Source organism: Ochlerotatus camptorhynchus, unplaced genomic scaffold, assembly GCF_037179485.1.
Source record: "Ochlerotatus camptorhynchus isolate MF236.1 unplaced genomic scaffold, CSIRO-AGI_Acam_v1.1 ptg000257l, whole genome shotgun sequence".
Taxonomy (NCBI): Eukaryota; Metazoa; Arthropoda; class Insecta; order Diptera; family Culicidae; genus Ochlerotatus; species Ochlerotatus camptorhynchus.
The window spans coordinates 1,946,083-1,958,841 of record NW_027040747.1 but is presented as its reverse complement, the minus strand read 5'-3'; the positions used below and the strand labels follow the sequence as shown (position 1 = coordinate 1,958,841).

The 12,759-nt window shown below is 44.5% G+C and overlaps 1 protein-coding gene across 1 annotated transcript in view; it reads left to right on the top strand.

Annotated features, from left to right (window-relative positions):
* Positions 1-1,134: 1,134 nt before the first annotated feature.
* The window catches only part of Sh3beta, a 57,688-nt gene continuing 46,063 nt past the window's right edge, over positions 1,135-12,759 (top strand). The window contains exon 1 of the mRNA XM_065226691.1: positions 1,135-1,705. Within this exon, the coding sequence (XP_065082763.1) occupies positions 1,661-1,705 (45 nt within the window). The 5' untranslated portion in view covers positions 1,135-1,660. The remainder of the gene's footprint in view (positions 1,706-12,759) is intronic.

Sequence of the window (12,759 nt, the reverse complement as noted above, 5' to 3'; positions counted from 1 at the left end):
CGAAAGTGAAAGCAACACTTTTAAACCAAAAAAATATGTTTTATTTTGAAAATTTTCATAGTTAAAACTACGAAATTTGGCAAACTTTTAATTTGATCATGCAATATTTTTATAGCAACAATTTTTGTTCTTTGTGTGTATGAAAAAAGTATAAATCACCTACCCTCTAGCATGTCCATCGTTGCGCACTGTCCAGTTTGGACCGTAGTTCCTCCATTTTCCTGCTGTTCTTCACTGAAAATTTAGCAAATGCCGTGCGTCAACAAAGCAGGATGCAGCAAAGTTTGAAGTTTTTTTTACACATTAATGAGCAGGGTTACTTCCACTTACTTGCTATAAAAAATTGTGTTTCCGAATTATGAACACATTAGATGTGATAATGATAATTAGTACTTGTAAGTTACAAGAAGAGGTCGTAAAGTATGTGTTTGATGCATAAAACCTGTCAAAATTGCTTTCAGTGCGTCACAATTAGCGATTTAACGATTCGTGAGCGCTCACTCAGAGTGAACGCTCGCGAATCATAAAATCGCCGATTGTGACGCTCTGAAAGCGAAATTGACAGGTTTTATGAGTCAACCACATCCTTTACACCCTTTTCTTGTTACTTACAAATACAGCATATCATTATATCATCTGATGATCTCATAATTTAGAAAACCATTGTTTTATAGCAAGTGAGTGGAAGCAACCCTGTTAATGAGTATAAAAATACACATTTTTTGACTGGCACTACATTCTTAAAATGTGTATTTTTTTACACATTTTAGGATCTCCGAATTTACACATTTTTTGACAGCTGCATATAAATATAAAAAATGTGTATTTTGTTACTCATTTATATATTTACGCTGGTTACCGTGAGTACTTTCTATGGGTTTCAATTTCCCCCTACATGATATCGATAAATTATTGGCATTTGAATTTAATGTAAAAAAAGGAACACACAAATTTTTATTTTTCTGTTTTTTCCGTTTTTTCGTTTTTTCTCTGTAAAGTGCAAGTTACTCATCTTTCCGTTGCACCTATGGGCTTAGATCGTTTTCGTAACAAAACGTCACCCGCACGACGTCAAAGTCGGAAAACTCCCCCAAAGCCGATGAGAAAAAGAAAACAACCAGCACAGCGCCGAGAAACCATCCGATTCTACAACATTCGTTCAGTCAGTCAGCCAGCAAAGCCAGAGAAGAGTGGAAAAGTTTAGCCCCAGCAGCGCCTTTATTGGAATTAAAGAGGAAAAATTATAGTCCACAAAAGGAATTTTGTCGACCGTGCAAGTCCGGGTGTCAATCGTACGCGTTTCCGCGAGTGCGTCTTTACAGAAGTGATAAGGGTGAAAAAAGGGCGGCGTGCAAATTTGCGTGAATTGAAGGAAAAGTTGGGCGTGAAGAAAGCGAGGAAAAGTTCGCTTTAGGAAGAAGCAGTGTCCGCAGTGCTAGAGAAAGGGTGTGGAAGTTATATTATTTTTTTCGCTTGTCTGCGGCCGAAATTTGAGCGGAGGAGCTTGCGAGGTGACGACTGAGCTTGATCAAGAGCACAGTCAGTAAAGCAAGTAACGAAGGAAGGGAAATTTCAGTCGAGTCAAGCAGAGCGCAGAAAAGAAACAGTTTCGTCCCATTCCGAGTACCGAAAGCGAGCGCAGCAGGAAACGCTCTTCAAAATGGTTATCAAAGTGTATATCAGCGGAATGTCCGGAAGCAAGGAGGTAAGTCGTAGCAGAGCATTTAGGGAAGGGAAGGGGCTGCAAACTAGCCAAGGAAATACAGTTATACAGTTATCTTTTGATTTCGTTTACTAAATAAGGCAATGAAAACGCTCTCTCTCTCGCTCTCTTGTTCCCATGCCCTGGCGGTCCAAAACAAAATACACAAAAAATATTCAATGCTACGTATCTACTAAATTGTTCGAGAAATGAGCTCCGAACGACAAACGATGTGGATATGCGAGGCGGTTGGTGGTGGTGACCTTCGTGGCACTGGAAGCGCTTCTGCGGGGCAAAATTGAATGAGTGAATTCAATTTGATTGGTATCTGGGAACAGAACCGAGCAGGGAGTGACCTTTCCGGTCGGGATGATGTCATATTATGTATTGTGTGTGTATCTGAACCAGAGCCAGATATTATAATCGCATGACGGAAGAAGTACTGCGGGAGTGAATGCTCTGCTGATGGGAAGAATTACGTCGAAACGCCGCAAATGAATTGGGTGTTAGTTAGGCAAGTGGATGGACGACGAGGAAAAAAGAGTTCTATTTTTGAGACACTTTGCAATCAAAGAAAACAGAGAGGAGAGTGGGCAAAAAGACGAAAGACACAAAATAACTCGTGGCTAGCTTGCCGATAAGCACGAGTTCTAATTGCGGATAAGCCAGCGAAAGAGGTTTTTTTTTTCGTGGGGAAAATAAACAGCTGTGAAACAATAGGAAGGAATTTTGGCTCCGAAGAGGTTGTGATTTGAAAGGCAAGCATTTCCAATATTTCTGAATGGCGATCGAACTTTCTAATCCGTTCCACATCGGCAAAATAACAATATTGTTAAGAGTCCTACATGATTCGATCATGACGAACAATGAACTCATACCTTCCTAATCACCGGTTTGATGACTGATGGCTGTGATGCAGCCAGCCGTCCAAGCTCAAGCTATGGCCCAGCGCGAGGTACAAACCGTTTACAGTTATCTTCTACGTATTAGTCTCTGGGTCATTTTTCGATCCGTTTCCACGTACATTTTTCATAGTAGATACGAGTTATGCTGGCTGCAGCAGACGCGTAGTGAAGTTCCATTCCATCAATCAGACGGCCGGACACACCAAATAGGGGAACTTGTTTGTTGTTTACCCCAATGGACGGGAGCAGCAAGAGCTCGAAGCTTCGCAGTGATCATCGAACAATCCCACATTTTGGCTGTTGTAGGTTTGAAGCTCATCAGAGACAACCGAAGAGCGAGAAGAAGAAACCTTGACCCACTGCGTGAACAATTCACTAATAATTCTTGTTTGAAGAACTCAAGCACGTCGATTATTATTTTTTCCAGCGCTGCTAGGTGCTTGCAAGCCGTGTATTTCATGTGCCGCATAAACTTACGGAAGATATGGTCCTGAACGAAGAAAAAAAAAGAAAGATTGAACCACTGATTGAGTGAGGCTCATTATCAATTCTTTTTGGCCCGATCTGTAAAACTCTTCCTAATCAGAAAACTACTAGCCAATCGGTCCATGAGGCAATTTTTCGTTTCGTTTTTTGCAGTAGCTAGCTAGCATGCGAAAGAATAATGTATCGGATGATGGGGCTTAATGTACACCGAAGCGAAGCGGGTGTGATGTAGTGAACCATTTTTAAAATTAAAATGTGAGATACGATATTATAACAGCGGTGTCTTGTAGAGGTCTTCGTATCATTGCTTTCTTGAAGTACACACAGACAAATCTTTCCAATGGCCTTGTCTTTGCGATTTACTGGGCTGGTTTGTGAGATACCCGGAAATACTCCAATGTGATTTATCATTTCTGGACTAGCCTTTCAGAAACCCACTGGATTCGGCCATTGATTCCTCTGGAATTGTTGAGGAAGCGATTGAACATTATTCGATGAGCCTTAAGTCCATTAATATTTCTTTGGATTTGCTCAGGGAATCTTTGTCACCGAGGTCAACAAAATTTGCCATGAGACTACTCAGGAAATTTTCTCGTTCCGTTCTCAGCACTCAGCACATAAAATGAAGGAACTACGTGGACAGGACTGGACAATAATGAACAGGCCGAGACTTAACGAACAAAAGAATGAACTTGAATTGCTCACATCGAGCTCTTGAATTGGAATGACAGCGAAAAATAACAGGAGTGACCAGGTCAGGTAATCCAACGACTACTTTGATTTCACCCCCTCTTGCTTGAATAGTCCCATAAGCGGTAGCCATTTGGAGCATAGCCTATCATGACCGCCTCCCGACTCTTGTTGTCCAACTTCTTCCTCAGCTGGCTTGGAACCCACGAAAACGCTCTACATCCAAAGATACGCAACTTGGAGAGATCAGGTTTCGCACCTGTCCAGTGCTCAGCAGGTGTACGATTATCCGACAGAGCAGCAGTAGGACACCAGTTCAACAAGTACGTTCCAGTAAGTTCTGCCTCCGACCACATAAACTTTGGCATATTTGAGTCGATAAGCATGGTTCTCACCTTTTCTACTAGGGTTCGGTTGAACCGTTCAGCCACGCCGTTTTGTTGAGGCGAGTATGCAACGGTTGGCTGAATTTGAATTCCCTTTCGTTTGTTGTACGCTTTCTGTTCTCCGGAGCCATACTCACGTCCCTGGTCGACAGTTAGCTTGCAAATTCGTTTTTCAAACTGGTGGTTACCATGGTTTCATACTCTTGAAAATGTACGAAGACTTCGGACTTTCTCTTCATCAGGTAGATGCACGTAAAATCGCTGTAGTCATCTATAAAGGAGACGAAATATCTCGATCCATCCCAAGCCGGCGGATCGATCAGTCCGCACACATCCGAATGTATCCTCTCTAGCAATCGACTGGCTCGCTCACAAGTTCAGTCGAAGGGTTATCTGCACTGCTTTCCAAGCACACATGTGTCACAGAATCCAATTGAATCAACTTGGGCCAAGACCTTCCACCATATTGTGTCGAACTAACGTTTTCTTCGTGGTCTGACAAGTGTGACCCAATCGACGATGCCAGAGATTGCTGACTTCCGCTGCGCAGAGATTTGCTGTAGGTCCTACCACGTCCAGATCTAACTCCAACTCGTAGAGATTTCCTCGCCACTATGCCACACCGATTGCCGCATCACCTTGCTTCATCAGCGCCTGATGTTTTCCGCCGCGGCTTGTGAACAACACGTCAATCCCGGCTTGGGACATCTTCTTGACAGAATGCAGGTTGCCTCGCAGCTGTGGTACGAAAATTACATTTTTCATCTGGAACAGAATGCCTTCTTTGGAAATCCCCCTGACTTCGCCTTCATATTTCCCAACAATCGACACACCATCTTTGGCCACATAAATAACGAAAGGTTGTCCACGTAGAAGATGGTTCGCTTGTTCTGCACCTTCGGTTGCTTCTGGTTCACCATAAACGAAACTGCTGTGCTTCTAACTGCTGCGTTGACGTTACCATCGGTCTTCTTGACACGACAATCTTTCATCATGTGACCAATTTTGCCACATCGATGACACTTTCCGTTGTACTTTCGTTGCTTCTTATTTCTGCCTTCAACAAACGCTGCTGCCTTGTGTTTGCTCGAATCTTCCATCAGACCGCTTGGATTCTTCAGCCAGTAACCGCTGTTTCGCAGTCTCCAATGTTAGGTCGTTCTCGTTGATATTCTCTAGAGCCATCCTCCTCCCCTCTATGCATACTCACGGACTCCGCCAGCGCTCTGGCTGCATTGGAATCTTCCACTGCACGCCACCCGTGGATTCAGGCCATCCAGAAGCACACACAACCCGGCACCACCTTCATGTGGATACCGGGCCACTGCGGAATCGCCGGTAACATTGAAGCCGACCACCTCGCGGCCACCGGACGAAGCGGCCGTCTTGCCCACAAGTCGGTCCCCAGACAAGACCTGAAAGTCTGGATAAAATCTACCATCAGGTCAGCATGGGGCAACGAATGGAACAGCAACCAAGAGCTTTTCATTAGAAAGGTCAAAGGGGAAACGGCCCCATGGACGGACACCAAAAGTTACGCGGAACAGAGAATACTCTCCAGACTTCGAACCGGTCACACCCGGATTACTCACAACATGGGAAGCAGCAGCGGTGGAGGCTTCCGGAGGAGATGCGACGCGTGCCGAACAACGATGACGGTTGAGCACATCCTTATCAACTGCCCGTGTTTCCACGGATCACGGGAGTTGTACGGTCTGACCGACAACATTCGGGACGTCCTCCAAAACGACCCGGTAGCGGAAATCCAACTCATCTGCTTTACGAAGGAAGCAGGAATCTACAAAAATATTTAAAATACGATATTGATAGCAGGCCCGGCAACCCCTGCCGGTAGCAACTACCAGGTTCACCTGGCAGCCTCTGCCGGTGGGGCTCTACCGGGGTCCTTTAGACAGCCTTTGAAATGAAAATTTGACAGCTAGCTGAGACAGGAAACATAAGTTTCAAAAACCAAAACTCTGTACATTCTAAAAACTCTGTAAACCCCCTTTTCCCCTAGGAATACCCCCCTCTGGGGTATTCGGAGACGAGCCAGCCAACGGCTGAAAGTCTCCTTAATAAAGATATAAAAAAAAATCTCTAGAGCCGTTACAAGGGAGTCGTAGTTATCGGGAAGGGTGAGAAATAATTGCGATACCATGTCGTTCTCTTCGCGCCTGCCGATTTGAGTTGGTGTATGACATCGTCGGACTGTTGAAAGTGATGCCGCATCGAAGTTCCTTCTTTCATACGGAGCCTGGCCAACTGCTTTCGCAACAGGGTCTGACTTGCTACAGACGTCTTCGCATATGTATCTTCCAGTGCCTTACACATTTCTCGAGCAGTCTCCTTGTCCCGTACTATGCCTAGACATTCAACAGAAAGGAATCCAACTAGCAAGGACTTCGCTTTCCGATCTGTCTGCAACAACTTCGCCCTTTCCTGGTCCGAGTCATCGGGAACTGGCTTGGTTAATACGTCCGAAACTTCGGCCACATCCAGGTACAGTTGAACTCGAAACCACCAATTCTCGAAGTTCGTTCCATTCAACTGCGGAATTCCGGAGCCTTCCTTCGTAGACGAGCCCATAACCTGAAGGAACTACGTGGATAGGACGGGGCAATAATGAACAGGCCGAGACTTGAGGGGGTAGTACACTTTGAACGTCCAAAAAGTAAGGCATTTTCGTTATTTTTTTTAAGCAATAAAACACTCAGGGAGGACCAATATGTTATAACCCATTTATTAGTCATCCTTCGAACTACAATTTGTATTTTTTTGAACTCGATTGGCGTCTCCCCGTGGCCGGTGCACCAGGTCGCGCGGAAGTCGGAAAACGGCGTAGGAAAATACTCCTTTCCATGTGACCCTGGAACATAAATCGAACAAAAATCCTGATTATTAATGAAATTTGGGTTAGAAATACGTATTCAGATTTTTTTTTTTAAATTAATTTTTTCAAAAGTTGTGGCCTTAGGAAAAAAAAAGTCCATTTTATCACCCTAAAAATGCTTACAAAATCGTGGATTAAAAATCCATTTTTGATAAAATCGAAAATGTGGATACGTATTTCTAAGCAGAATTTAATTCTGAACAAGAAAACCTAGGCGATATCCAAATTTGATGATAACTGGTTAGAGTTATTTCGCACGCCAGTTTGAAAAACCCCGTTTCGAGATAAACGCGTTTAAAGATAAAATGCTCTCTCAGCGCGCCGGTACATGTTTTAGGAAATCGCTTCGTAAAGCGGTAAGGAATATTCTGGCGGACTTTTCTAAATTAAAGTTACATCCCAAGGAACATTTTAAGCCAAAAAAAAAATGCATTTTTTTGAAAAATCAAAGTGTACTCCCCCCTTAACGAACAAAAGAATGTTTTATTAAGGCAAACTTGAATTGCTCACATCGAGCTCTTGAATTGGAATGACAGCGAAAAATAACAGGAGTGACCAGGTCAGGTAATCCAACGACTATTTTGATTTTATAAAATGTTTAAGTTGTCTGCTATTCTGTGTTATGGATAATCATTGGACCTGGCCCAAGGCATCCTCAAGACGTGCCCCATAATCCCCGGGAGTTGCCTGTGCACATACCAAAAAAAAAAAAATCCCAAGACCAGTTTCCCCAACATGTTGACGGACATTTGAATGTTTGATTTTGAAAATTCATCCTTGAATGTACCTTATGTGAAGCACCAAGATCAAAATAAAGGTTACCGTTCGGTAACAGATTGCAGTGCTTCAAAGAAGTTCTGAGGACATTATAAAAGTTCCGGAACATTCTTCTACCCGATTGTGAGCGAGTCTTGACTTTCTAGAAATCATCTAGAGAAGGCATTGTTTACAAAAGCATATGATGTTCAACTGTCAAAGGTTGAGGCAGTGCGAATGGAGATGTCCGTCCTTAACGTGGACGTCGATGAAGTTTGTCGAGAGGAGGGCACTTGGAATGCCGTCAACAGAGCAGTCACGTAGATTATGTCGGAGCTGCAACATAAATGGAGAGAAGAGCAACGATCTAGCAACACCAGCTAGCACTGAGAGTATAAGAAGTGAATGACCAATTTGAATTTTGACATAAATTCTCTTGATCAAGGCAACCTCTGAGGCTCTGAACCATTTAGTGAATTATTTTAACTTTTGGTTAAAATTTGACAGATGGAAAGTTATCGATTTTTCCTGCTATCCGAGCGTGGTTATTTCTGACAGACAAGAAGTTAAATGTTGACAACCGTGGCTGAGTTCTTCTCGAAAACCGGTCGATCGACAGCACAGGGATTTTCGAACATCGAGAATAACTTTCGAAATGTCACTTTTAACCACGAGTTAAATTTAACTCGGCAAATGGTTCACAGCCTGAGTATCGAAGTCAACATTTGTTTTTGTTCATTATCGCTTGTGTTGTCGTCAATATTAATATTCGTCTCGGTGCACACTGGGGCAGATCAGTGATTTTCTCGGAAAAAATTAATAACTTTTGAACAAAGCATCCAATCAGAATATTGTCTTCGGTAAAGTTGTTTGTATTAGTTAAGCACTTCTTCTGAATAAATTAATTAGTTCGCAACTTGGTCGTAGAGATGGCGCGCGAATCTAACTTTTGAATAAAGCATCCTAGACGTATGGTGTTTTCAACAAAGTTTTTTATCTATTAAAATGAAGGAAAGTTGCAGAAGACATAAAACTTCCATAACCTTTAGTTTCGGAGATATAGGGTACATTGAAAAATATGATGTCAAAATTCTTATTTGTTAACTTTTTTTGTATATTTTCGAATGTTTGCTCTGGTTTCTGTATTTATTCCAACGAAAACAAACTAGTTGCGAATTTTCATTGAACTATTTGTGGAATTTATAGTGGTTTTAGTGAAATATTCTCGAAAAACATGATATTTTGCCTGTATTTTAGGTGGGTGGGATTCTCGTAAGGGCATCTAAGGGCAGCTGGACTTTGTCTCTTTTGCTAGCTCATGTCTGATGTGAAGCAAACCGAAACATGAAGCTGAAATTAAAAGTAGTAGGCTTTGTGATTAATCAATTAGCTATATAAGTTCCTGTGAGATTATACTCTTTCTCTTTTGCCAATAAACCACTGCCTCGACAACACCTTTCAATAGGTTATGGGCCCAGGCGCGCGGTTACCATAGCAACGTGGTTTGTTTGGCGTAGTATGGAACGCAAGAAAAAAAAAATTCACGAGCAAAGTGAAATTTCGGGTCGATCGATCGAAGTAAAAGTGTCGGTTACGGTTTTACGGTTCGGACGACTGGAAGCGGAATGGACGAAGAAAGAACCCAACGGGTGTACCTGTTCGACGGAACGAACTTCTCAAATTGGAGCTACAGGATGGAAGCGTACCTGGAAGAATTGGGGTTGGAGCACTGCATCCGGAAGAGCTTGGAAGAAGAAGATTTTTTCGTCGATGCGGCGGTGGACACCGCCGAAGTGAAGGCGCAGAAACACCAATCACGGGAACGGCGAAAGCAGTAGAACGTGAAGTGCAAGTCCATATTGATCCACAAGATCGCGGATTCGCACCTTGACTTCATAAAAGGAAAAACCACTCCGAAGGAAATTTGATCCACGCTGGAACGGCGAGAAGAAAGGCGTCGCTGGCATATTCTACCTGCTCAAGCAAATGTCAGTGATGCGATACGACGAAAATCGCCCGTTGGAGGAACACATTGTTACCTTCGAGATTTGGAATCTGCTGGAGTGAAGTTCGACGAAAAGGTGACCGTTTTCAACTTGCTTCAGTCAATGCCGAAATCCTACGGGCAGTTGATTACGGTGCTGGAGACTTTGCCAGTGGAACAATGCTCGTTGGAATTCGTCAAGACGAGGTTGCTGAGCGAAGAAGTGAAACGACAGCTTGGCGAAGTGCAATCTGAATCTGGCACGGCGTTTGCTGGAAAGGTGGGAAGTTCGTTTTCACGTGCCACGCATGTGGTAAACCCGGACATAAGCGAGCAGATTTTCCAAGTAACAGCCGGAAGCAGGAGCACGGTGCGGGAAAGACGTCGGGAAGCAGAAAAAAAAATCAAAGGAGAAGGCTAATGCTGCTGATACACAATACGATGTTGCGTTCGTGGGCACGGACGACAGAAGTAACACCGATGGCGAAGAATTTCGTTGGGTGCTTGATAGCGGAGCCTCCGAACACATGGTCAAGGATAAGAAGTTTCTGCACAACGTGTATCGTCTCGACCAACCGGTCGTCATCACAGTAGCGAAGTCTGGATAGCAACTGGTGAGTGAATTTGCCGGTGAAGTGAAAATGCTTGCGAAAGTAGGCAAGAAAAAGCTGCGGTGCGTTGTATACGAGGTCCTTTTAGTTCCTAATTTGACCATCAACTTGTTTTCCGAAAATTGGGGAACGAGGAATGCGCACCACGTTCACACGGGATGATGCGTACATCACGAAGGCGGATGGTTCGCAGGTTTGTACGGCCACACGAAAGACGAAATTGTTCGAGCTGGATGTCGAACTGATCCATCCACCAACTGAGTCGGCTCTCGCTGCAGATACCAAAAATCGAATGGTTCTGTGGCATCGACGATTCGGCCACATCGGAAGTTCTGGTCTGAGGAAGCTTGTTCGAGACAACATGGTGGACGGCCTGGAAATTGGAAGTAACCTGGAAGAAGACGAGAAAATTTGTGAATCATGCATGAAAGGGAAGCAAGTGCGGCTACCATTTGCGGACACACCGCAAGCAAGATCGAGTCGTCCGTTGGAATTGATACACACGGATGTGTGTGGACCATTCAAGCTGGAAGCTTGGGATGGAGGCAAAATGTTCGTGACCTTCATCGACGATTTCACGCACTTCACGGCGGTGTACATCGTAAAGGCGAAAAGTGACGTTCTGGCAATGTTCAGGAAATATTCGGCGATGGCGGAGGCACACTTCGAGCGCAGGGTGGCGCGCATCCGGTGCGACAACGGTGGCGAGTACGTCAACGAAGAATTCATCAGTTTTTGTGAAGCCAAAGGAATAGTGATGGAGACTACAGCGCCCTATACGCCACAGCAAAACGGCGTTGCGGAGCGCATGAATCGGACCATCATGGAACGATCTCGAGCGATGCTGGACGACTCTGGATTCAAGCGGCATATGTGGAACGAAGCGGTGCAAGCAGCAGTCTACACGATCAACAGAAGCCCAACATCAGCGTTGCAGGAGCCGGTGACCCCCTTTGAAAAATGGAACGGAAGTAAGCCCAATGTTTCGAAAATGCGAGCATTCGGAAGCAAGGCGTTTGTCCACATCCCAAAGGAGAAGAGAAGCAAGCTGGACGATAAGAGTAAGTTGTGCAATTTCGTCGGATACGCTGTAAACGGGTACAGACTGTGGGACTCGGAAAAGCGGAAGGTTTTCATTTCGCGGGATGTAGTAGTTGAAGAGATGCAGCACAAAATGTCATCAGTTTACACGTCGGACCACCTTGTGTCCGATAGGGAAGAATCAAGCACTCAAGTCGCCGAGGAAGAAGAGGATCAAGAAATCAATGACCAGGAAGCTGCATCCGAGGAAGAAACGAGCGGAGAAACCGAATCGGAACCGGATGAAGAAACAGAACCAGCAAGGCGAAGTGGGCGGAACAGGAAGAAACCAAGCAAGTTCTCCGATTATCAGCTGTACGGAGTGTTTGCGCTGAATGCTGAAAGCTACACACAAAATCTACCGGAAACCATAGGCGAACTGAAGCAGCGGGATGACTGGGAGGAGTGGAAGCTGGCGATCGACGATGAAATCAAGTCGTTGCAGAAGAATAACACTTGGAACCTGGTTGACCTTCCTGATAGCTGCCGGGCGGTGCCCTGTAAGTGGGTCTTCAAGATCAAATACAACAATGACAATTCGGTAAGCAGGTATAAGGCGCGACTAGTAGCGAAAGGCTGCTCTCAACGGTTCGGACTGGACTACCAAGAAACGTATGCTCCAGTGGTTCGAATGAGTACCGTACGCACGTTACTGTCAGTGGCCGTACAGCAGAAATTGCACCTGCATCAAATGGACGTTCGGACTGCCTTTCTGAACGGAACATTGTCAGAGACGGTCTACATGCGGCAACCACCAGGATTTGAGAAAGGGAAGAAGGTGTGCAAGCTCAAAAAATCCCTATATGGTTTGAAGCAGGCTCCTAGAAGCTGGAACGAGCGGTTCCACAACTTTATGGTGAAGCTGGGTTTTCAACGTTCGCAGTATGACAGCTGTCTCTACACAAGAAGGGAAGGAAAGGTTCAGATCTACGTTGTCCTGTATGTGGACGACATCATTCTGGCGTGCAATTCGTTGAAGAAGTTGGAATCGACCAAGAAGCTGCTGTCTGCAGAGTTCGACATGATCGATCTTCACGAGTTGAAGAATTTCTTGGGATTGCGAATCGAATACGACATGAAGCAAGGTACGTTGTCTATCAATCAAACTAAATATTTGCTTGATCTTTTGAAGCGATTCGGCATGGAAACATGTAAACCGGTTTCCACACCATTGGAACCAAACACCAAGTTGGAAAAGCTACACGATGACCGGGAACAATTCAAGTGTTCCTATCGAGAGCTGACGGGATGTCTGACATACCTCAT